A 22,486-nucleotide genomic window follows, 5' to 3' on the forward strand; every position below is an offset into this window, starting at 1 on the left:
CAAATTTTTCCATGGACCGGTTGGGGGGGGGGGGGGGCAGTTTTATACACAATTTACATAACATTTCTATTATTATTAAGTTATTAAGCAGTTCGCATACGTTTGCAACCTGAGATTTTTCTTCTTTTTTTGCATATAACAAAGACATATGCTTTGCATTTGCCATTCCAACAGATTGCACATCACAAATATTAACACTGTTATCGTTTTTTTCGTGTCTGCCGTTTCTATAGGAGGGTGACAATGAGTTAAATTCCAATGGGTGTTTTTCAAATGTTGACAAGCAATAAGCAAAAGGTATCACTGAAAACCACAGAAAACAAAAACAGCAAAAAAAAAACAGTACAAGGAAAGTTTGAAGAAAGAATTTTTTTTACAATGTTTCTGTTTGGGGATCGTTGTGCAAACGTGCACATCTGAGCTGCGACCACAGATCTAACTGCTCTGTGGATGATTCGTTCAGGCATTTCAAGGTCACTTTGTTGTAATGAAGGCATCTGCTGAATGTACTTCGTAGTAACGCGATTTCTATAGACTCGTGTCATATGGGGAAACTGTCGGGACCGTAACAATACTTTGTTGTAATACTCTCTCACCTCGGTCTCTCTCCTCTCTCTGCACTGCTGCAAAGCCCTGCCCGCCAAGCGCTCTGAAAAGTCTGAGTGAGTCTCCATTGCCGGCAGTTCTCTCGCGGCCCGGCTGTCAGACGGCAGTGGGTCGCGGACCGGTGGTTGGGGACCCCTGTCCTAGGAGATATTAGCCATCTGGTTTCTTACCTTGCTCTTAAGACGGTGGTCCTAAAACTCAGTCCTGGGGACCCCTTGTAGCTGCTGGTTTTTGTTCCAATCAGTTTCACACTCAGGGAGTTATTTTACGTCTAATTGATCTCCTTTAATCAGCTGTTTTTTCTTCTTCACTTACTCTGCATTTAGAAAATGACAACAGTATGATTTTTACATTTATAACACATTTAGAAATAAAAATATATTTGCAACAGCTTTAAATACTTTAACTCTCTTTTGTTATTTTCCTATTAATTTGCCTTTATTCTGGTTAGTTTTGTAAAGGACACATGATACTTCAGCAGGGCTTGAATCGCAGCGTTTGCGTGACTTTTATTTTGATAAGTTATTGGGTGTCCTGGTTTGCATAATTAATTGCGCAGTTTGCCGGGAATAGGAAAAGAAAATGGCGACATATGGAGTTAACAAACAAGCATCTCGCTGAAAAGTGAACAAGGTATTAATTTCTCTGTTATATGTAAGACAAAGGTTATGAATGTTTATGTTATTTACATGCTTTTTATTTGTACTTTGCCTTTTATAGCTCTTACGGTGTGTTTATGAAACAAGGTTACGGAAACGATAATAAACATTCATAAACCATCAGTCTGATAGTTGACCATCATTCAGCCGAGGTCGCTACAAGTTTGCTCCATTAATCGTATCCTAATAATGACAACTAACAACAAGCAGAGCAGACATTGGGCAAACAACACTGAATGCTGAAAGGCTGCAACTCCTTCAGCTCCAGGCCCTCAAATATGCTCATCACAAATAATGAATTAAATAACCAGAGCAATGGGAAAAGCAGAATGTAGATCATGATGAAAATATATAAAATCAAGTAAAACAAAAAAACACAAAATTCTCCCATGTAGCATACATAAACTTGGTTGTGTAATCTACATCACTAGGGGGCTCCGCCCCCTGCTCGCTTCGCTCGCCAACCCCTGGCGTTGGGACATGACAAAGAGTGAGATGTATGAATTAGATATAGAATAGTGTGCAGCTTTGGATGATGCGCATAGAAATAACAAATAGAGTGTTTGGCATATATTAATATTTTATTGGAATGTGCTCCATGATGTCAGCATCCCGATTAATGTAGTCCAGCAGCGATTTGTATTTATCGGCTCTAAGTGAAGGCTGGTTGTTTTTTATCCACTGCAGATCATTTGATTCCGCTCGAACATAAACATCAACGATGTATTGTTGAGTCAGCTTTCCTGCATTGGGTAATGGATTAAAGTCGTCCCTTACTGAGAATGTGTAGGAGAAATATTCTTTCATGGATACACGTGATCGTCTCTGTGCCTGCTGTTTTTTAATTCTTGAAATTGTAGCACTCCATCATTCCTGTACAGTTGGAAATAATATGGGGTATGTTAAAGTATTAAGAAGCGGAAAGCAAATGTCTATGCGTTGGAATGTAGGTGTGTTGTTTTTATCAGGACGTAAATGTAGAACAATATCTCTGTGAAATGGAGGCTCACCATCTCTACATCATCCTCCAAAACATAGAAACTATGAAATAAAAGTCCAATTAAAAAGTTGTTTGGAGCAAAAACCTGCAGCCACATGGGGCCCCCATGACTGAATTTGAGAGCCACTTCTCTAGTGGGATCTTTTCCTTGTACTCTGTAGCTTTTTAAGGAAAGCAGGAGTTGTCTTGTGGCTGCCAGCTAATATAGTATAGAGCATACAGTGGCTGTCTTCCACGCTACAGAGCTCAGACACTAACTTTTTTTCTCTTGATAATCACTTTTTGTGTTAGCTAGAGATTGATGGAAGGTGAACAATATGCATGCACACATACTCTAAACTTGGCAGCATTGTAGATTTTAAAGGAAGCTCTTGCCTGTCTGTAGCACTATCCACATCTAAAGATTAGATAAAGCCCACCGCTTTCAACCTCACAGTATTAGTACCATACTGCAGGACCATGTCTTTAGAGGTGGCTTCTTGCTTTATATGACCTGCTGACTGTAGCTGTTCTAATATAGAGACAAGGCTGTGAGATCAAAGAGCAGAGCTGTACTACAACAGGTTTACCAAGCAGCAGGTACCACAGTGTGACTGTACACCAAGGTCTTCTGATAGTGGATGAAGAACCATTACAAACATGAAAGAATTAAAATTAAAGCAATACATGTAATTTTACATGCACAGTCTGTGTAGCCGCCGAAGCATAAGGCGAGATCAAGCACGGGTAAAACACGTCTCAAAAGAAATCTCTCAGTCCAAAGGTTCATTTTAAAATTATTTAGTGAAAGTTAAAAGCAAATAATCCACACAAGAGTAAAAGAAAAAATAGTTACACACGTAGAATAAAAGGCAAAAAAAAGAAACATGTATCTTCTCTAAACTTAGCTTTTCTTAAGAAACTTTAGTTATTTTTGTACTTAAAAGTTCTTTACTACTTCTTCTTTCTATACTTAAAGGTTCTTAATTTCTTCTTCTGTACGCCTTAAGTGTACGGCTTTGCGCTTAAATAAGCACGAGTTACTTCACACACTCAAACGGCCCGTAGGCACGTTAGCACGAGCATGTGCCCAGGCACGGTCACAGTTTAAAACCGTATGCCTCTACACCTTACACATGGCAAGGCTGTCACTAACTAAAGAATAATATTTACTCAGAGCTATTAGAAATGGCAAGAATATACCAATACAGTTCTACTTATGGGGGCTTTAGGAACCTCCCATAGATTATACATTGTCATCTAGTAAAATATTTATGAATCTTACATAACTAGGAAAATGACTCTTACAGTCTGTCTCTTCTGGGAACTGATGAAAGGTGTACAAGGGGGGAAACAATGGAGTGGTAGACAGAAATCTAACATCTCTTCACTTCTACCCTCAGCTAGAAAAAGCTTGACTAAGTGGACGAGCTATGATGCCATCCAAGCCTCACTTCCTCTTCCAGCCATTCCAACATGTTACGGTGTCTGTCACAGCCCAGGAGCAAGACAAGTATGAATCAACCACCTTATGCAATATTTTCATGACAATAGCTATCAATAAATAGTGTAGTGTCTGGTGCCCCAAATCTTCTTGACGCTCTGTGCTTTGATCATAGAATTTATGTCATAATAAAGAGAATAGAATACAAATAGTGAAGGGTCCGAACTGTGAAAACACTGTTTGACAGCCATTGGCATGATGGAAAGAGTTTTCTTGAAAATAGAAGAAGCAGTGTCTTTGTCCTTTTTAAAGCAAATCGTTATTTGAATTGCACTGTTATTTGTCTTGCATAGGTCCATCAAATGACACTCACTTCCTACTGGCATATCTTATTCTAGCATGCTACCAGAAGGTGGAATTTACATCAAGGATGGAGTGGCTCCACTCTAGGCATCAGAAGTGGAAACAGAGTTGAAGACTGTGTCACATCGTTAGCTTTTCTCTTGTGTCCCTTTAAATCAGTCCCTGTAAGACACTCACCAAGCCTACATGTTTGACAATATCCATAATTCAAACACAAAACCTAATTCATGAAGACAATGATTTCCACAAATACTAGGCAAAAACATACTACACAAAAATAAGAAACACTAAATCAGTAAACTCTACGATGACATTCCCACAATAAAGACTGCAATGGTAGAGCCAAGGAGGAGAATGCCAGCTCTCACTTTATTTCAGTTGCACCTTCCATCAAGTAACATTAGACCAATTATAATTGCTTGGCCACAAATGAAGTTGAGTGGTTAAATAGAAATCCAGAGGCAAACGCCGGTCACATATTGCTACATAGATTCTTCAATGGTTTCATTAAAATGCTAATTACTGATCACAGTTAACATCTCATGACACCAACTGAAAAATCGAGTTTAAGCCAGCTTTGTTCTCTGTAACCCCTAACTCTAAAGGGGTGATATAAGTGTCATTGAACCCAACCGTTAAGTTCTAATTGGATGAAATGAAGAAGGCTAGCTGAAACTTGTGCCCCAGATGTCGGACACTGCTATAGCTGCAGCCTGTGCATGCAGTAGAAACATATTAGGACTACCCACAAATACCTTACAAGTCTTTGATCATTGTAGATCGCCTTTCTGACTCAGTAGGTTCTGCATGTGTATCTCATGTCTGTTATCTCAGTAATGAAGACCTTGTGTTCTACTGAAAACTGAGGCCAAATGAGACAAGATCCCCCTCCATGAACTGCCCCACAACACCACTACTGTAATAATGAATATGAGCTTTCCTTTAATAGTCACAATGACTATCTTATCCCATGGTGGTTACCCAGAATGCTAATCAACAAGCAAATTAAAATTATACACAGGGGCCACACTTATGATGTTTCAATTATTATTAACCTCCTGCATCTCAAAACTGCGATTTTCTCAAATTTGACTGTTTTTTAAACTAGCAGTCTAACAGTTTTAAATTTCTTACACATAAAGGCATCCAGGTTGGCAAATGGCTGAGCTGGTATTGGCACTGAGGGCCTTGTAGTTCCAAGCCTTATACCTATTGGGACACATTGAGTGTCAGTGGCTAAGCTGAGGTTTGAACTGGGAGCTTTTTCGGTTTAAGTTGTAGTGCAGAAAGACAGAATGGCAGATCACAAGCCAATGAATTGATTTGCTCTAAGGTGGCACTGGGACTCCGAAATTTCTCTGGTTCACCACTGGTTAGGTCTCAAGGGTGCAAGAGGAGCATACATTATATAAAAACTGCAGCCTACAGTATTCTGTAGGTTCATGAGTGCATTTGTATCTGCATATGTGTGTTGCCTCTTTGCTGCCAGATCTGTAATCAACAGATAACTGTGAACATGTAAAGAAAATGATCTGCTGACATGTGTTTTGTTCCTCTTGCATCTAAGAAACTAAAGTGTCACTATCTGTCATTTGCAGAACTGAGCAGCACATTCCTGATTGGTTGTTATTAATGTACTGTGAATTAAAAGAAATTCAAAAGCCTTCACTTTGTTCTTTTGTAAACTCAAATATGTGCTCCCGCTGTTGAACGAGCATTGTGACATACTGATAGTCTACAAAATGTCTTGTGTGCCATTTTTTTTTATCTGTCATGCCTGGTTTTCAAAAGAGACAGTTTGTTACACATTTGAACTACTGTGATATGTATTTTTATTTTTTTTTCCTGAAAAATGACAGCTAATTCTGATTTGTGTTTGTACCGTACCTAATAGTACTTTGTTAAATGTTTGTATACAGTAAGCAAGACTTTTCAAGCTCTCATCACATTTCTGTCTCTTTTGTGCAGCTCTACTAAATATAAGAACACTGAAGAATAAAGCAAAAGCATTAATAAAATCAAAAAGACTCCTACCACTTTAAGCTGTATATCTGAACGCAATTAAAATTGCAAGGTTCCTGCCTACATGTATTTTTAATTACAGAATTCAGAGAGATTGCATTTTCTGACTGAGACATTCATAATTACACAGTTTAGAGAACAAGTTAGAGGATCTGAATCCCTGGAGAGCATTTTCCCCACAGAACTGTGGAAATAATAATAATAATCCTAATAATTTGAGGTCCATATAAACCCGCTGTGCAGCATCTCACTGCTGGTTAGAAATGCTGTAACTCTAATACTGTCAGAGCTTTATTAAATAGCTCTCTGAGGAACAGTGGGAAAAATAACATTTGGCTTGTGGCCTGAATATCTCATTTTTATGATGGTGTCCTCAACTACGTTATACTAAACTGCACTTTATAACATTTAGAGTGGCATAAAACAGAAAATGGTAAGGGTGTGGCACATAACCAATGGTTTTCTCTTGTAAGGAATGTTTTTAAGGGTGCACAGAAGTTTAACTCGTCTCCCCTTCTGCCCAATCCCACAAAGAGCCAGAATCTGTAAAACCCACCTGCAACTCCACAGACAGATTTAATCATAAAGTCACCCGGAATATGATTGGCCATCTGACTGCCCAAGACAGACAGGAGAAAAAGAGAGTGCAGGCAGGGTGGAATGGATGGAGAAGAGTGTCAGGAGTGATTTGTGACAGATATCAGTAAGAGTGAAATGGAAGGTCTACAGGACGGTAGTGTGACCAGCTATATTATATCGGTTGAAGACGGTGGCACTGACCTGAAAGCAGGAGACAGAGCTGGAGATAGCAGAGTTTAAGATGCTAAAATTTGCATTGGGTGTGACGAGGATGGACAGGATTAGAAATGAGGACATTAGAGGGTCAGCTCAGGTTGGAAGGTTGGGAGACAAATTCAGAGAAGCGAGATTGCATTGGTTTGGATATGTACAGAGGAGAGATGCTGAGTATATTGGGAAAAGGATGTTAAGGATAGAGCTGCCAGGCAAGAGGAAAAGAGGAAGGTCTAAGAGGAGGTTTATGGATGTGGTGAGAGAGGACATGCAGGTGATGGATGTAACAGAACAAGATACAGAGGACAGAAAGATATGGAACAAGATGATCCACTGTGGCGACCCCTAACGGGAGCAGCCGAAAGCAAAAGAACTGCAATGGATATGGACTCCGAATGTACCCAGTCCTTGACCTTCTGATTATTTTAGAACATAATCTGTCCAGAATTAATACATGTTCAAAGAACTCTCTTTAATAAAGACTGCATCATATTAAGCTGCATGCTTCATACAATTCATGTTAAAAATGTTCTTGCCTGGTACCTTTGGGACCTGGGGGCATCTGCACTACGTGCCCATACCACCTCAGCTAGCACATCTCAATCCAGAAAAACAGCAATTCTATTCTACTGCATTCACAATATTTCAGAAACAGCCAGAAAAAAAATCCTTAAAAGCCAAAAGAAATCAGAAAGAAATCTTGTAAAAGAACTTCATTTTGGCCAATTGTTTGCACAGTCTAATTTTTTTTTTTGGTGAGTCTTCTGAGCTTCTGTCCATACCGGAAGATGGGAAAGTCAACTGACTAGTAAACTGAAAGATTTATCCAAGGATTTTGCTTCTACTCTACAGTTATAGTGGAGTTATTTTCACATAAATATGAATGGTGGTCAATCTCATGATTATGTGTATTCTCACTCATGAACAAGACGCTGTGGCACTTTGAATCTTCACTTTGCCGCAGATCCTCCCTACTAACCAGCATTCTCACCATCACCAAATTACACACAGCTTTCCAACTACACCAGTACAAGCTGGAGATTAATGAGCTAAAGAAGATAACATCATCCACCAAAAATACAGATACATCCTTCAGGTCCCAACAGCGGAAGCTCTCCAAGCTTTGGCTGAACCTATCCATCATTAAAATGACAAACAGGAAAGGCAAAAAGATATATTGTCAGTTCACTGTCCAACCTGTATGCACTAGAAGGTGCAAAATAAAAGGAAACCTGAGGTTGGGACCTTGGATTCTTGGTGATGCATGAGTAGGAAAGCCTGCTATGAACAGCCAGACACTGTAGCACATATATTTGAACAATTTTTAGATTCTGCCTTGCTCAGCTTTTGATATGGCATCTGTCTTTACATCCTCTTGACTCATTAGACTTAGGGACTCCCATTTATTCTTGGTGATGCATGAGTAAGAAAGCTTGCTATGAACAGCCAGACACTGTAACACATGTATTTGAACAATTTTTAGATTTGCTCTTGCTCAGCTTTTGATGTGGCATCTGTCCTTACTTCCTCTTGACTCATTAGACTTAAGGTTAAACTGTCTGGGCTAAAGACTAACCAGTGGGTGAAAACAGGTCATTGATATATTTATTTACCCTGCTCAGTAAGGTCAGTGATATGGAGAAAACAGACAGACATGTTAACCTATGGATTTAAAGCTCCAATATGGAGTTCCCTGAAAAGTTGGTGCAAATATCACACTCTTGACTTAACAGCAAGTAGCCAAACCAAAGTGTTGCACTGCAAATCCAAGGAGTGAACAGCATATGGCAGTGGGCCCAAAACCTCATAACATTTTGCCGCCTTCCACAGGATATCTTCAGTAAATGGTTACAAGTCTTCTCACATTTTCTGTTTATCATGGATTCCTCATGTGTGATCCATTAAACATCAGGATTCTACCAGTGTAAAACCAAGTTTACCTATTGCAGTGGTTTCCATTCCCAGTACTAGAAGACCCTTGTGGCTGCAGGTTGTTGTTGCCACCAGTTTTACAATCAGCGAGTCATTTTAAATCTAACTATTTTCACTGGTTAATCAGCTTGTCTTTTTACCTTCTCTTATTCTGTATTTACAGAAGAGCATACGGTAAATGTAAAATTTACATTTATAAAATTGTAGAAATATTTGTATTTCTGCCATAACTTTAAGTTCTTGTCTCTCTTTTGTCATTTTTATCTTTGTTAAGTTTTCTCCTTTTATTGTATCCTAATAATAACAGTTAACCTTCGGCATATTAGACACCTGGGGTCTCATTTATAAAATGTTGCATGGATTCAAGCTTGAAAATGTGCACCTGCCAAAAAAAACAGATTGTGTACACCAAAAAATTTAATTTATGAAACCTGGTGTACACACATTTCCATGTACTATACCGTTTATAACTCACAATCATCATGCAAATGTGAGTACATGAATGCACCTCGAACGCCGCCCTGAAACATCCATGGAGCATGCAAATTATTCTCATATGTGTGCAATAACAATGCTGCAGAACTTCATTGGCTGGTAGAGCGGCCTCCCTCCTGATGCATCAAGACCCTGCCACGTGCATTCAAGAGTATCTGGCTGTGTTCCAAAAGATCCTGCGTGGCATTATAGCCCTTCTCTTGAAGGTCTGGGAAAGCTGTAAGGCAACAGCGTCTGAGCAGGTAGCCACCATTACATGTGCCAGGTGATAATGTGACTGCTGTTACAATGAATAGTACAGGCCATAGGAAACCAGTTACGTTACTAACAAGCCATTCACCACATACAGTACCATCACGTCTGTCAAAGCTACATTGTCTCAAAATAAATGAATCGTGGGTTATCCCAGACCACTGACACATGATGCTTGTCAGTCTCACCTTAGCATCAAAGATGATTTGTGCATTAATGGAACGAAACTGCTCACAGTTAAAAAAGCACTTTCATTCTCACCCTTATTGTAATATGAAAGCTGTAAATTGCTCTTATTACATTAGGTAAAAGAGACAGGCTGCAAAGTGCCAATTTATGCTGGCAAAAACATGATATGTTTTATGTACAAACAACCACACTATACGAAAACTGAACGTAGTGCTTCGCCGGTCGGTGAATGGATTCCAGCACAGCAGGCATGATGGAGTGAAACATGGCTTGGATACTTTTGACCTGTTGGCCAGTTCCCTGAGAAGTGAAAACAGGTAGGCAATATACACTGAAAAAAAAACCAAAAGTTCTTTAGTGTAAATATATAGCATTGAGCCTTTTCAAAAGGAACTAAAATACAATCTGTCCATCATGTTCCTCATTTTTGAGGTGTAATATGTCTGTCACGTCAACACACATTATAACTGCTCAGTAATATGAATTATTATGCGTGTGAGTCATCAGTTAGCTGGTTTGCCTGAATTTCCCTACCTTATCAAGGGCTTCATCATTTTCATTTTCTCTGAAATGTGTTTGCATGGGTCAGAGTTGCTGTATATATATATATATATATATAATTCACGGCATTCGTAGTCTGAATCACAATCTGATTGTATGGGTGGTTACCTACCAGGTAACGCTTCTGGTTGGTCAGCAAGTCGGCTAACATCCGCCATGTGCCCTCTTTCAGTTGCGAGAAGCAGATCATAGAATGGTTGAAATAGTTTACTGTCAAATAATGCAAAGAGTACGCGACACGTGTTTCGCCCTAATTCTGGGCTCATCAGGCGTACACACTCACTGCACTCCTTTACGGGAATCAAACCTCGGACGTCAGCGCTAGAGGCAAAGCCCCTAACGTTGCGCCACGGCGTGTGGTTCGTTCATTTGACAGCATGTAGATCGGGGTAATTACATTCACGGCATTCGTAGTCTGAATCACAATCTGATTGTATGGGTGGTGACCTACCAGGTAACGCTTGTGGTTGGTCAGCAAGTCGGCTAACATCCGCCATGTGCCCTCTTTCAGTTGCGAGAAGCAGATCATAGAATGGCTGAAATAGTTTACTGTTTGCATTATTTGACAGTAAACTATTTCAACCATATATATATTGTGGCGGAAGGGATGCCCCTCTGGCACTATATCCGTATATATATATATATATATATATATATATATATATATATATATATATATATATATATATATATATATATATATATACTGTGGTATATGGCCTGCCGTTCATCCCGCCCAATACCCCCACACCGCTAGATGGAGCCTTCCCGGCAACATGGAGGTACCCTGAATTCCAGCAGGGCATCATGGACCTTGGAGTTTTTCTTCACAGCCCTGCTGGATACCGTGGGGGCCGCCAGGGGATGCTGCAGGGAAGCCCAGGAACTTGTACTTTCCATATAGCCCGGAAAGACTTCCCAATCACGGGAATGGAAGAGATGATATACTTCCGGGCTGAAGAAAAGAAGAGTTTTGATCTGACCCGGAAGTGATAAGAATCACATGGACTGGGGGGATCAGAAGCACTTCCGGGTCATGAACTATAAAAGGACTGTGGGAGATCCCTGCAATGAGCCGAGTTGGGAGGAAGGGTGACTGAGCTGCTGGGAGTGGAGGATTGTGAATTGTATTTGTTATTGAGTATTGTGGAGTGGAGGGTGCTTTGTGCACAGTATTATTATAATAAATTCATCATTTGGACTTTTATCTGGTGTCTGACGTGTGGTCTGAGGGTTGAAGGGGATGCCAGCGCCCCCTATCTGTCACAATATATATATATATATATATATATATATATATATATATATATATATATATATATATATATATATATATATACAGTGGAACCTCGAGATACGATCACCTCTGTATACGAGAAATTCAAGATAAGAGGAAAGTATGAGCGAAAAATTTGGATCTAAATACGAGCATCGGTTCACGTAACGAGCCACGAGCCAGGCTGTGGGTATGCGTGACGCGTTTCCCGATTCGCCTCGACTCGGGGATTCACCCAAGCTGACGCTGCCCGCATTTAATGTGAAAATAATTATTCCAAGCTGACGCTGCCCGTATTTAATGTGAAAATAATTATTCCAAGCTGACGCTGCCCGCATTTAATGTGAAAATAATTATTCCAAGCTGACGCTGCCCGCATTTAATGTGAAAATAATTATTCCAAGCTGACGCTGCCCGCATTTAACGTGAAAATAATTAATCCAAGCTGACGCTGCCCACATTTAACGTGAAAATAATTATTCCACGATGCCTCTCAAGAAGATTGTTGCCTCAAAGAAAAAAAAGGAAGCCGTGGCCGTTGAAATTAAGAAAGAAATCATAGATAAACATGAGCGTGGTGTAAGAGTGACAGAACTGGCGAAGACTTACGGCCGTTCGACATCGACGATCTGCACTATTCTGAAGAAGAAGGAACAAATTAAGAAACTTAATGTGGCCAAAGGAGTTACCGTGACTTCCAAGCACCGTCCAAAACTCCTAGAAGATGTTGAGAAGCTGTTGTTGGTATGGATTAACGAGAGGCAGTTAAAAGGCGATTCGGTGTCGGAAGCTATCACTTGCGCTAAGGCTAAGACGCTGTACTTGGACCTTCTCCAAAAAACACCAGGTACGTCGGCTGAAGATGAGGAGGCATTTAAGGCAAGCCATGGATGGTTTGCAAAATTTAAAAAGAGAACCGGTATTCACAGTGTTGTGCGACATGGGGAGGCTGCCAGCTCTGATACAGCTGCTGCTGATAAATTTGGGCAAGAGTTCCAACAATTTATTACTAGTGAGGGGTTTATTCCCCAGCAAGTGTTTAATTGTGATGAAACAGGTCTTTTTTGGAAGAAAATGCCTAAGAGGACCTACATCACGCAAGAGGAGAAATATTTGCCTGGCCACAAGCCAATGAAAGATAGGCTTACCCTCTTGTTCTGCGCCAACGCAAGTGGAGACTGTAAAATCAAGCCGTTGCTCGTCTACCACTCAGAAAATCCACGAGTTTTCAAGAGGGGGAAGGTGCAGAAAAAACAACTGAATGTGATGTGGCGGGCCAACAGCAAAGCCTGGGTAACACGGCAATTTTTCATTGAGTGGGTCAATGAAGTTTTTGGCCCCTCAGTGAAGAAATATCTTCAAGAAAAAAAGTTGCCACTCAAGGTTTTGCTCATCCTGGATAATGCTACTGCACATCCTCCAGGGCTTGAAGATGATTTGCTGGAGGAATTTCAGTTCATCAAAGTCAAGTTTCTTCCTCCCAACACCACTCCACTTCTCCAGCCCATGGACCAGCAAGTAATTTCCAACTTTAAAAAGCTGTACACGAAGGCCTTGTTTCAAAGGTGTTTTGAAGTGACCGAAAATACAAGCCTGACCCTCAGAGAATTTTGGAAGGATCACTTCAACATCTTAAATTGTTTAAACCTTATTGATAAGGCCTGGGAAGAAGTCTCAGTGAGGACCCTGAATTCGGCATGGAAAAAACTGTGGCCTCAGAGTGTTCCTGACTTTGGTTTCGATCCTCAACCTGTGGACAAAACAGTGCAGCTAGTCAAAGAAATTGTATCTCTGGGGAAAAGTATGGGTCTGGATGTGGATGGTGCTGATCTGGATGAGTTAGTGGAGGAGCATAGTGAAGAACTTACGACGGATGAACTTAAGGAACTTCACAAGGAGCAGCAGCAAGAGGTGGTAGAAGAGCTTTCATTAGGGGAGGAGGGAGCAGGGGATGAGACCCTCTCTTCCAGTAAGATTAAAGAAGTGTTAGCAAAGTGGGAAGAAGTAAAAACTTTCTTTGAAGAAAATCACCCTAATAAAGCAGTGTGTGGGCGCACCATGAACTTGTGTAATGACAATGTAGTGTCGCATTTTAGGGGCATCTTAAAAAGAAGACAGAAGCAAGTGTCATTAGATAAGTTTTTGGTAAAGCAACCTGCAACTAAAAGAAAGTCAAGTGATTCTGACCCAGAACCTGCTTCCAGTGGGGTAAAATTCCCAAGAAGAGAGAGCCTTCCTGAATCAGAGGGGGACTCTCCTTCCCCACAGTAACCCGTTTTATTTACCAGTGTTATTTATTAAAGGTAAACTTTAATTAAAGGTAAACTACAGTATATATTTTTTATCAGTGTTATTTGTTTATGTTCATATTTTTGGGGGTGCGGAACGGATTAACTGGATTTCCATTATTTTCAATGGGGAAGTTTTGTTCTAGATACAAGAAATTCACTATACAAGCTCAGTGCTGGAACGAATTAAACTCGTATCTAGAGCTTCCACTGTATATATATATATATATATATATATATATATATATATATATATATATATATATATATATATGCATGTTGCTCCTCCATGTTTTCTTTTATAAATCCCAGTGTTTGCATGGGAAGTTGTGCACTTACATTCTGAGCTTCTTTTTTGTGTGTACACAGACTTTATAAATGAGCCCCTTGGGCATATGATCCATCATGGTTTACTTAATTTTTGAAATAAATTTATTTTATTAGAATGTAGCAAGTGTTTCTGTGTGTTAGACTTTTCACTGTTTTTTTTTTTTAATCTTCATTATTAAGACTTGCATCATTATCATTCTTATTTTCATTCTGCTTTTCCAGGTGTTCTGGCTATTAAATCAAGTCAACTTTATTAATAAGGCACATTTAAAACAACTAGCATTGAGCAAAGTGCTGAACAAGATAAAACAATTCAGACATAAACACACGCACTTCCAAAGGCTAAAAAGCAATTGAATAAAAATGAGTTTTTAAATGGGATTTAAAAACATCCACTGTTGGTGCAGATCTAACATTAAAAAGCAAATAATTCAAGAGCCTTGAAGCAACTACTGCAACGGCACGATTACTCATGTGCTTTAGTTTAGCATTCATGACAGAGATAATAAAAGGCCATCCATAGACCTGTGTGATCTGAAGGTGGAGTAAGGGCAAAGAAGATCAATGATATTTGAAGCAGCTAACCTATGGAGAACTTTTGAAAACAAATAACAAAATTAAAAATCCACCCAATAAATTACTGGGAGCCAGTGCAGAGAGGCCAACACAGGAGAAATGCAATGCCTCTTTCCAGTGCCAGTCAGTAGCCTAGCAGTAGTTTTTTTGCACCAGTTGCAACAGGGATGGCAGCATAAAGGATGAGTAATTGTAATCTAAATGGGAAGAGATAACATCATAGGTCAGCTTCTCCAGGTTATTAAAGGAGAGAAAAGGTTTGACATTAGCACTGGCCCCGAGCTAAAAAAAAAAAAACATTTTCCAGCAACGAAATTTATTTGTTTAAAGTCAACATCAAAGCAACGTGTGATTTAATATAAATTTATGATGCCAGTAGACCCGTTCTATTAGAAATGGTGCAATTCAAGGGACCAAACAGAATGACCTCAGTCTTGGTTTTGTTCAGCTGGAGAAAGCTGCATGCTATCCAGCATTCAATAGCTTTAAAAAAGTTAAGAGTACTAATCATAGCAGCCATATTATTGACGTTCAATGGAAGACAGACCCAAGTATGATCTGCATAAAAATGGTAAGGAGATGTTACATTTCTATGGGATAGTACAAAAGGGAGACATATACGGTACAAAAGTACAGGACCCTAAATGGATGCTTGAGGGACCCCAGATGTAACACAGGTAGAGGTAGGTAAAGAATTCCCCAGACTTACAGAAAAAGTCCTGTTCTTTAAATAGGCAACAAAGCACATAAGAGCTGTGCCCGTAAGAGATTTCTTGGTTTGATTTCTCAGTAAATGGCATTTCTGAACCTCTGACATACATTGCACTGTTTGGTTATCTCTGCTGGTGATTTTGTGGTGAGGATCGTCGGTTTCCTTACTTTCACTTGGTTTGGAAAGCTTAGGTGGTGCACACAAATGCAAGTGCAAACTGACATCAGTAAAGTTGATAAGTGCATAGTTTGTGTTGTTAAAATATGCAGCTATACCAACTATAACAGTTTCTTATTTTATAAATTATCTGTATAAACCCACCTGATGATAATATCTTTTGTGCCAGAAGGAGTTTGAAATGCTCCTGGATGATTTTCAGATTCATCAGCGTCTGAAAACATGAAGAAGCTTTAAGGTCATATGTTACCTAAAACACAATCTTTTGATATTCTTGTTTGTTCAATATATAAAAATACAAATGTAACAGAAGTGTTGCAGTGTAATTATTAGCCCAACTTTAACTTCTAATTTAAAATTACCTGATTATTCAGCTGTGTCAATAGCATGGTCCTTCAGTCCATGTGATTTAGCAAAAGCACTGCTGCCCAGCCCTGCTCCTATGGAATGCCATTTATGCCAAAATGAAATAAAAAAAGCAATTATGAAATAAATAATCACATTCAAACTGCAGTGATATATATATATATAAATGAATCATTAAGTTGGAAAAAACTGCAATATTTATATAATAGATTTATTAAAGTGTGAAAAATGCATGACTAAATAAAAGTTGACTAGTAATCATGAAATACTACATCAGCATTTTATTCAGTTTCAATAATGTACTTACTTTTAATTTCACTTTTGCAGGTTTTATTTCCAAATGGCTTTATTGTTAAAGGCTGTTTATATTTCATAGTGGGCCTTTTTGAAACAGCCTGTTTCAGCATAACTTATTTATTGCCAGCGCTATTTATTTGAAAAATTCTCTTTTCATACTAGTTGATCAATCAATCAATCTTTTATAAACACAATGTTGCAGTTTTTAAAAATGTATATATATATACACTAGCTTTGCCCCGTGGCTCTGCCCGCGTATTAATAAAACATGACAGTGAGGAGGGACCTGCCTGGCTCCCTACTCCTGATGTCACGCTTGCCCCTCCTCTCAGCTCGCAGCCTCTGTCTTACATTAGCTCGAATATATCACGCATGCAAGCAAACTATGATTCTTAGCGCGATGAGAGAAGTCGCAAAATCAACCGGAATGTTCAAGCAAATTATAGAAAAAAAGCCCCGATCTAAATCCGTGAAGTAGTTCTCTCGTTCGCTTTCTAAGTGGATGTAAGATACGCCCCGAGGCTGGTGCATGAGTGAGGAGGTCCTCGCCCCCCTCCCATAGGCCCAGTGCATGCCTCTCGGATTTGTGCAAATAAATCAGTATCGCAAGCGATCTATGATACTTAGTGCAATAAGAGAGCTCACAAAATCAACCGGAATGTTCAAGCAAATTATAGAAAAAAACCCGATCTAAATCCATGAAATAGTTCTCTCGCTCGCTTTCTAAGCGGATGTAAGATATGCCCTGAGGCTGGTCTGTGAGTGAGAAGGGCCCCGCCACGTGTCTCTCAGATTGCGCAATTAAATCGGTACTGCAAGCGAACTATGATACATAGCGCAGTGAAAGAAGTCGCAAAATTAATGTTCAAGCATATTATAGAAGAAAAAACCCAATCTAAATCCGTTAAGTAGTCCTCTCGTGAAAAGCAGATAGACATACAGACAGACAGAAGTTGGATTGTACATATATAGATATATACGTTGTCACACACGTTTGAGTAGGAGGCAGCTGAAGGGCTTAAGTAATGGTAATACCACATCCGACCAGGGAGCGGCGGGGTGCACTAATTGTGTTTCTCAGTTCCCTGCAGACCGTTCCCGAGAAATCCTGCCAGGTTTCCGGCCCCCTCGATGATGCCACTTCCGGGTCTGGCCCCCTCGATGATGTCACTTCCTATATGGGCCTTTAAAGCCACCATCTTACCACCAAGAACTCAGTTCTGTTTTGAACTCAGTATTGCGAACATTGCTGTCAACTTAAAAAACCTTTTGCAGCCAGGGATATTACTGTATACGGGTGGCTGCCCCAAACCTTTTTATGATGTCTGGTCTGTGTCTTTATCACAACATATATATATATATATGTTTAAATATATACATACAATGCACATTTAATGTGATTACTTATTGCATAATTGCAGTCCATATGCTCCTTTCAATCAAGATTACGAGCCTAATTTAATACACCTGTCTCTGATATTCCAATGGTCTTTCTTAATTGTGATGAACATACAACCAAATTTTAGCGATTGACAAATTCACAACAGTAGCCAGCTAATGGTTACTAATAGTAGATGTTAGAAAATGGCTTTCTTGACTCTTAGCAACCCAGTAGACAATGTAGTTAATAATGTATTGCAGAACACGAAAATTCCAGTTGAAAACACTACTGTGTCTTCCTTATTCCTGGAAAAGCTGCTCTGTATTCTGGAACCATCCAGCCAACTCTTTGTTTCCTTTTTTCTCTCTTCTTTTGCACCATTTTGAAAAACTACCAGTTGCTACAAAGATGCCGAGGTGAATCAACCAATTAACGCTGGCTACTCTTTTGTTTTGGCATTCCAGTATGCATAGTGGTTTTAATTTTCATATTTAATTTGTGTATTTTTTATTTTTCAGTATAGCATAATGGAACGTTAAGCACTTAATACTTATTATGTTTTATTTTTCAGACTGCTAGCAGTTTAGTATAGGTCAAATGACCTACTTAAACCCTCTGGCTACACCCATTTCTAAAGTAGTTAGTTCAATAAACTGAGTAATAAAATAGGTAAATTATTCCTAAAAATGTATGCAATCTTTTACGCTGGAGATAAGATAAATCTTGATGAATAATTTGTGAAACTGTCCCCTTTTATATGTTTAATGCTACCGATTGAAATTGTACTGAACTTCTACAGCTTATCTCAACATTTTGATATTTCCTGGTGTTCTTCTGATTCTCAATGGTCCAAACATGTCCTTCACACTACCCGTAACTTGAAATCTATCCAAGAACTTTAGATAAATGTGGTGAGATGGAATTCTTCCTCACCAAAGCATGTTAAACTTAATTCAAAATCTTCCTTGTACCTCTGCTCCAGATTTTGATTCAGTGTTTGTCACAACTGTGAACACATGATGAAGTATTAACAAAGGCGATTGAAACAGCTTTTAGTATAAAAAGTTCTGTATATATTCCAATCCTATTCACTCACCCTTCCTAACACTCTTCTTGTGCTGCATCATCCATCCATCCATCCATCCATTTACCGACCCGCTGAATCCAAACACGGTCACGGGGGTCTGCTGGAGCCAATCCCAGCCAACACAGGGCACAAGGCAGGAACCAATCCCGGGCAGGGTGCCAGTCCACTGCAGGACACACACAAACACACCCAGCACACACTAGGGCCAATTTAGAATCACCAATCCACCTGACCTGCATGTCTTTGGACTGTGGGAGGAAACCCACGCAGACACGGGGAGAACATGCAAACTCCACGCAGGGAGGACCCGGGAAGCGAACCCAGGTCCCCAGGTCTCCCAACTGCGAGGCAGCAGCGCTACCCACTGCGCCACCGTGCCTGTGCTGCATCAGTTAAGTTAATTTCAACATTTCAAACTAGTGCTATGGTTCCCTCACCTCATAATCTCGTCTGCCATTCCCATGTCTTTGCTTGTCAGTGATGCCAGCTTGATTGTTTCAATGGTTTAGGTTTTTTATTTTTTCATACAATAGACATGAAAGATTTCTGTGATGAGTTAAATGTGTTGTTTTGCACGCTAAATAGAGGGCAGTGTATCAACAGAATTTGGACTAACTGGGCCAACAACTGGATGGAACATTCAATTCCAGGACATTAGATAAATGTGACAACAGTGAGCCACTCCGGGTTAAAATAGTGGGCAGATCTAAATTGCCTCAATGGTCACCTTATTGTTCCAGGCTGGTTATGCGACTCTAATGTGAATTAAGCAGATTTCTTAATAAATGTTTGGAATTACTATTTTACTCGTAGGGTGGCCTTAACCTGAATACCAGTGTTAAACTCAAGTTTCTGTCGCAACATCTCACAAGCTAATATATATAAAAGCAATTTTTTTTGTTTTGTGTTCTAGGTTTAATTTCTACCACCTTTTTGGGAAGAATATGAAAACCAGGAAACTCCCAGTTTAATTCTTTCCTAAAAATCTGACACTCTGAAGCAGCTCCAAGCCAAGCTGTCCTCTGTGAATATAACTATGGGCTCCATTCATTAAAGAGTTGCGAGTTTCCAGCTGAGTGCTTTAACTCACTGTGCACCCTGAAGCACATCACGTACACATCCAAACAAAGTGTGAAAACCGAGTTACTTTTGCAAGTGACACTCTAGCGATTGTTGAAGCGGAATTCACACCTGTGTTACCATGGTTTACTTTAAAACCCCAACAGAAATTAAAAGGGAAACTAAAAAATGTATTAAGCCTCAATGTCTAAAACTGGGTCATTGACAGGCATTCCTTTGCTTACCTTTCCACAGCACTTAAGGCTGTCGTGCTGCCAGCTATGTCTGATCCAGCGTTTCATATTTTCATGTAATACGAGTGGGTGTGTGTCAAGATGGATATTATCACAACTCTGCACTCCTGCATTTAGAATGTTACACATTCTTTTCACATCTCACCTCCTACTCAATTCCAGTTAATCCCAATTCACTGCCACATTGGGGGCAAAGCCTGTCCTGGTAGCACTGGGTGCAAGGCAGGAAACCGCCCTGGAAATAGCACAAGCCTATCAGAGAGCATACAGGCCAATTTGGAATTGTCAGTTGAAATAATCTTTGGTGATGTAGGAGGAAAGTCAAGGAGGAGTAACCTGGTTGGGAAGCCTATGTTGAAATTCCACACAGGCATGAAACTCAAACAATTTTTAGACATCAGTTTTCTATGTGGATGTTCTAGTTCTTAGTGCTGATACATGACATCTACTGGGTTCAGATCTTAGTCAACTAGCCCCTCTGTGGATGTAGCAATACATTTTGCATGAATTGCTGTTGTTTTTGAACACAGATATTTTGTGGCAAGTGCAAGGTGTGGTGTGTTGTTATGGTCTGTGAATGTAGCAATTTAAATGTTGTCACACATAGGAGGTAGTCAAAGGGCTTAATTAAGGGTAAGATGCCAGCTCGAGGGTTGATAAAGTACATTAACCTGGCGCCCTGCCTGGGGTTTGCTTCTTGCCTTGCACCCTGTGTTGGCTGGAATTGGCTCCAGCAGACCCCCGTGACCCTGTAGTTAGGATATAGCGGGTTGGATAATGGATGGATGAATAAATGAGCATACATATAGCAAATACATAAAAGGATAGCCCCTCTCCAAATGGTACATCTCTGTGCACGTGAAATTGAAACTATCCATCCATCCTCCATTTTTTCTACCCGTTCACTGTATTTAACCTTTTTATAATGGCACCAAAGGCAAAAGAAAATAGAAAGCTGGTCCTAAGAAAGCAAGGTTTAAGCAAAAAAATGGCACTGGAGAAGGATGCAGTGTAATGTATGAATATATCAGCTTTATTTAAAAAAGGTGAGAAAAGATGTCATCTGTTAACTTTACAACACTGCGTTGGTTCAAAACTTTAGTAACTTTAGGGGACAACAAAGTAGCTAGATAGCTACAATAGCAAAGTGACTGGCCCTTTAGTCTGTGATATTGTCTAAATCGCATTGGGTTTCTAGTGTAATTAACAGGAAAAGATCAAGGAGGATGAGGATGCATGACATGGAGATAGCCCTAGCTAACCTCTAAAACTACCATGAGCCTCTCGTGCCTCCTTCCAAAACTTCTGAAACTGACTTCTTCTCTGCTATTCCTTGACAGTCTGCTCAGCACAAGGAGATGTCCTCCGACAGGCACCATCATCCTTTTAACCAGCTAGTGACCCTTGCCTCCATTCTTCGGCCTTCAGTGGGACCCCGTGAGTCCTGCTCCATTCCCCCACCACCGTTCCCAACCATTTGCGGGAGCTCCTACTCCTTGGGTGCTTAGAAGGAATTGGGTTGGTTCCCAGCTTGGACTCAATGCTCCTAGAATAAGAACTGAATTGCCTTGATCTTGAATAAGATAACCAGGTTACAAAAAGTATGGACAGATTTTTTTTTATTTACAGGTACTTGCAATTCTTTTCATATTTTAAGAATTAAATGACTTAACTTTTAGTGCCCCATTTCTGATAAGTCCCATCTTGTGATTGATTTTTGCTAGGATATTCATACCTCTCATGACCCAGAATGTTATTTACTGCTTAGAAATAATAAATGGATGTGTAGATGGAAATGACTTCACAATGGTAGCACAGTAAGAGTTGTAGGAACATATGAAACAAACTACCGAGGTATGTAGTTGAAACAGAAAACTTGACAGCCTTTAAAAAGTATCTGGATGAGTCATTTGGACAACTTAACTATTAGCTAAACAAACAAGACTGATAGAGCGAATGGTCTCTTCTCATTTGTCAAATGTCTTATGTTCTAGTGTTCTTTTATTGGTAAAGCTTGGTGGCACAGCAAGTCACGTGACTTGCAAGGGGCATAGCAATAATGAATGACATGGCCAAGTGTATGGAGGATGCTTTGACCTTTTCAACTGACAGATTTCAGGTAAACGGCAAAGGCCTGAAAGAATTTTTAAGTCAGACAGGAGTGACATGTATTCTGGGAAAACTGAAAGGTAAAGCAGGACCTTAGAATGTTTTGTATAGCCTAGAGGGGTAAAATAACAAAATATAACTACTTTGTTACTTCACCTAAGTTCACTTTTCAACTATTTGTACTTTACTGAAACTTTTACCCCATAAAATGTTTAGGTCAATTCACATACTTTTTACTTCATTACATGTTCCAGAAAGTCCTTGTTACTTTTTAAACAGC

The 22,486-nt window shown here is 39.7% G+C and overlaps 1 protein-coding gene across 1 annotated transcript in view; it reads left to right on the forward strand.

Moving 5' to 3' along the window:
* The window catches only part of LOC114657673 (tigger transposable element-derived protein 1-like), a 31,377-nt gene extending 9,772 nt beyond the window's left edge, over positions 1–21,605 (forward strand). Inside the window, exons 2-3 of the mRNA XM_028809546.2 lie at positions 12,087–13,778; positions 21,438–21,605. Of these exons, the coding sequence (XP_028665379.2) occupies positions 12,087–13,778; positions 21,438–21,605 (1,860 nt within the window). The remainder of the gene's footprint in view (positions 1–12,086; positions 13,779–21,437) is intronic.
* Positions 21,606–22,486: the final 881 nt, after the last annotated feature.

The sequence above is a fragment of the Erpetoichthys calabaricus genome, chromosome 9 (assembly GCF_900747795.2).
Source record: "Erpetoichthys calabaricus chromosome 9, fErpCal1.3, whole genome shotgun sequence".
Lineage (NCBI taxonomy): Eukaryota > Metazoa > Chordata > Cladistia > Polypteriformes > Polypteridae > Erpetoichthys > Erpetoichthys calabaricus.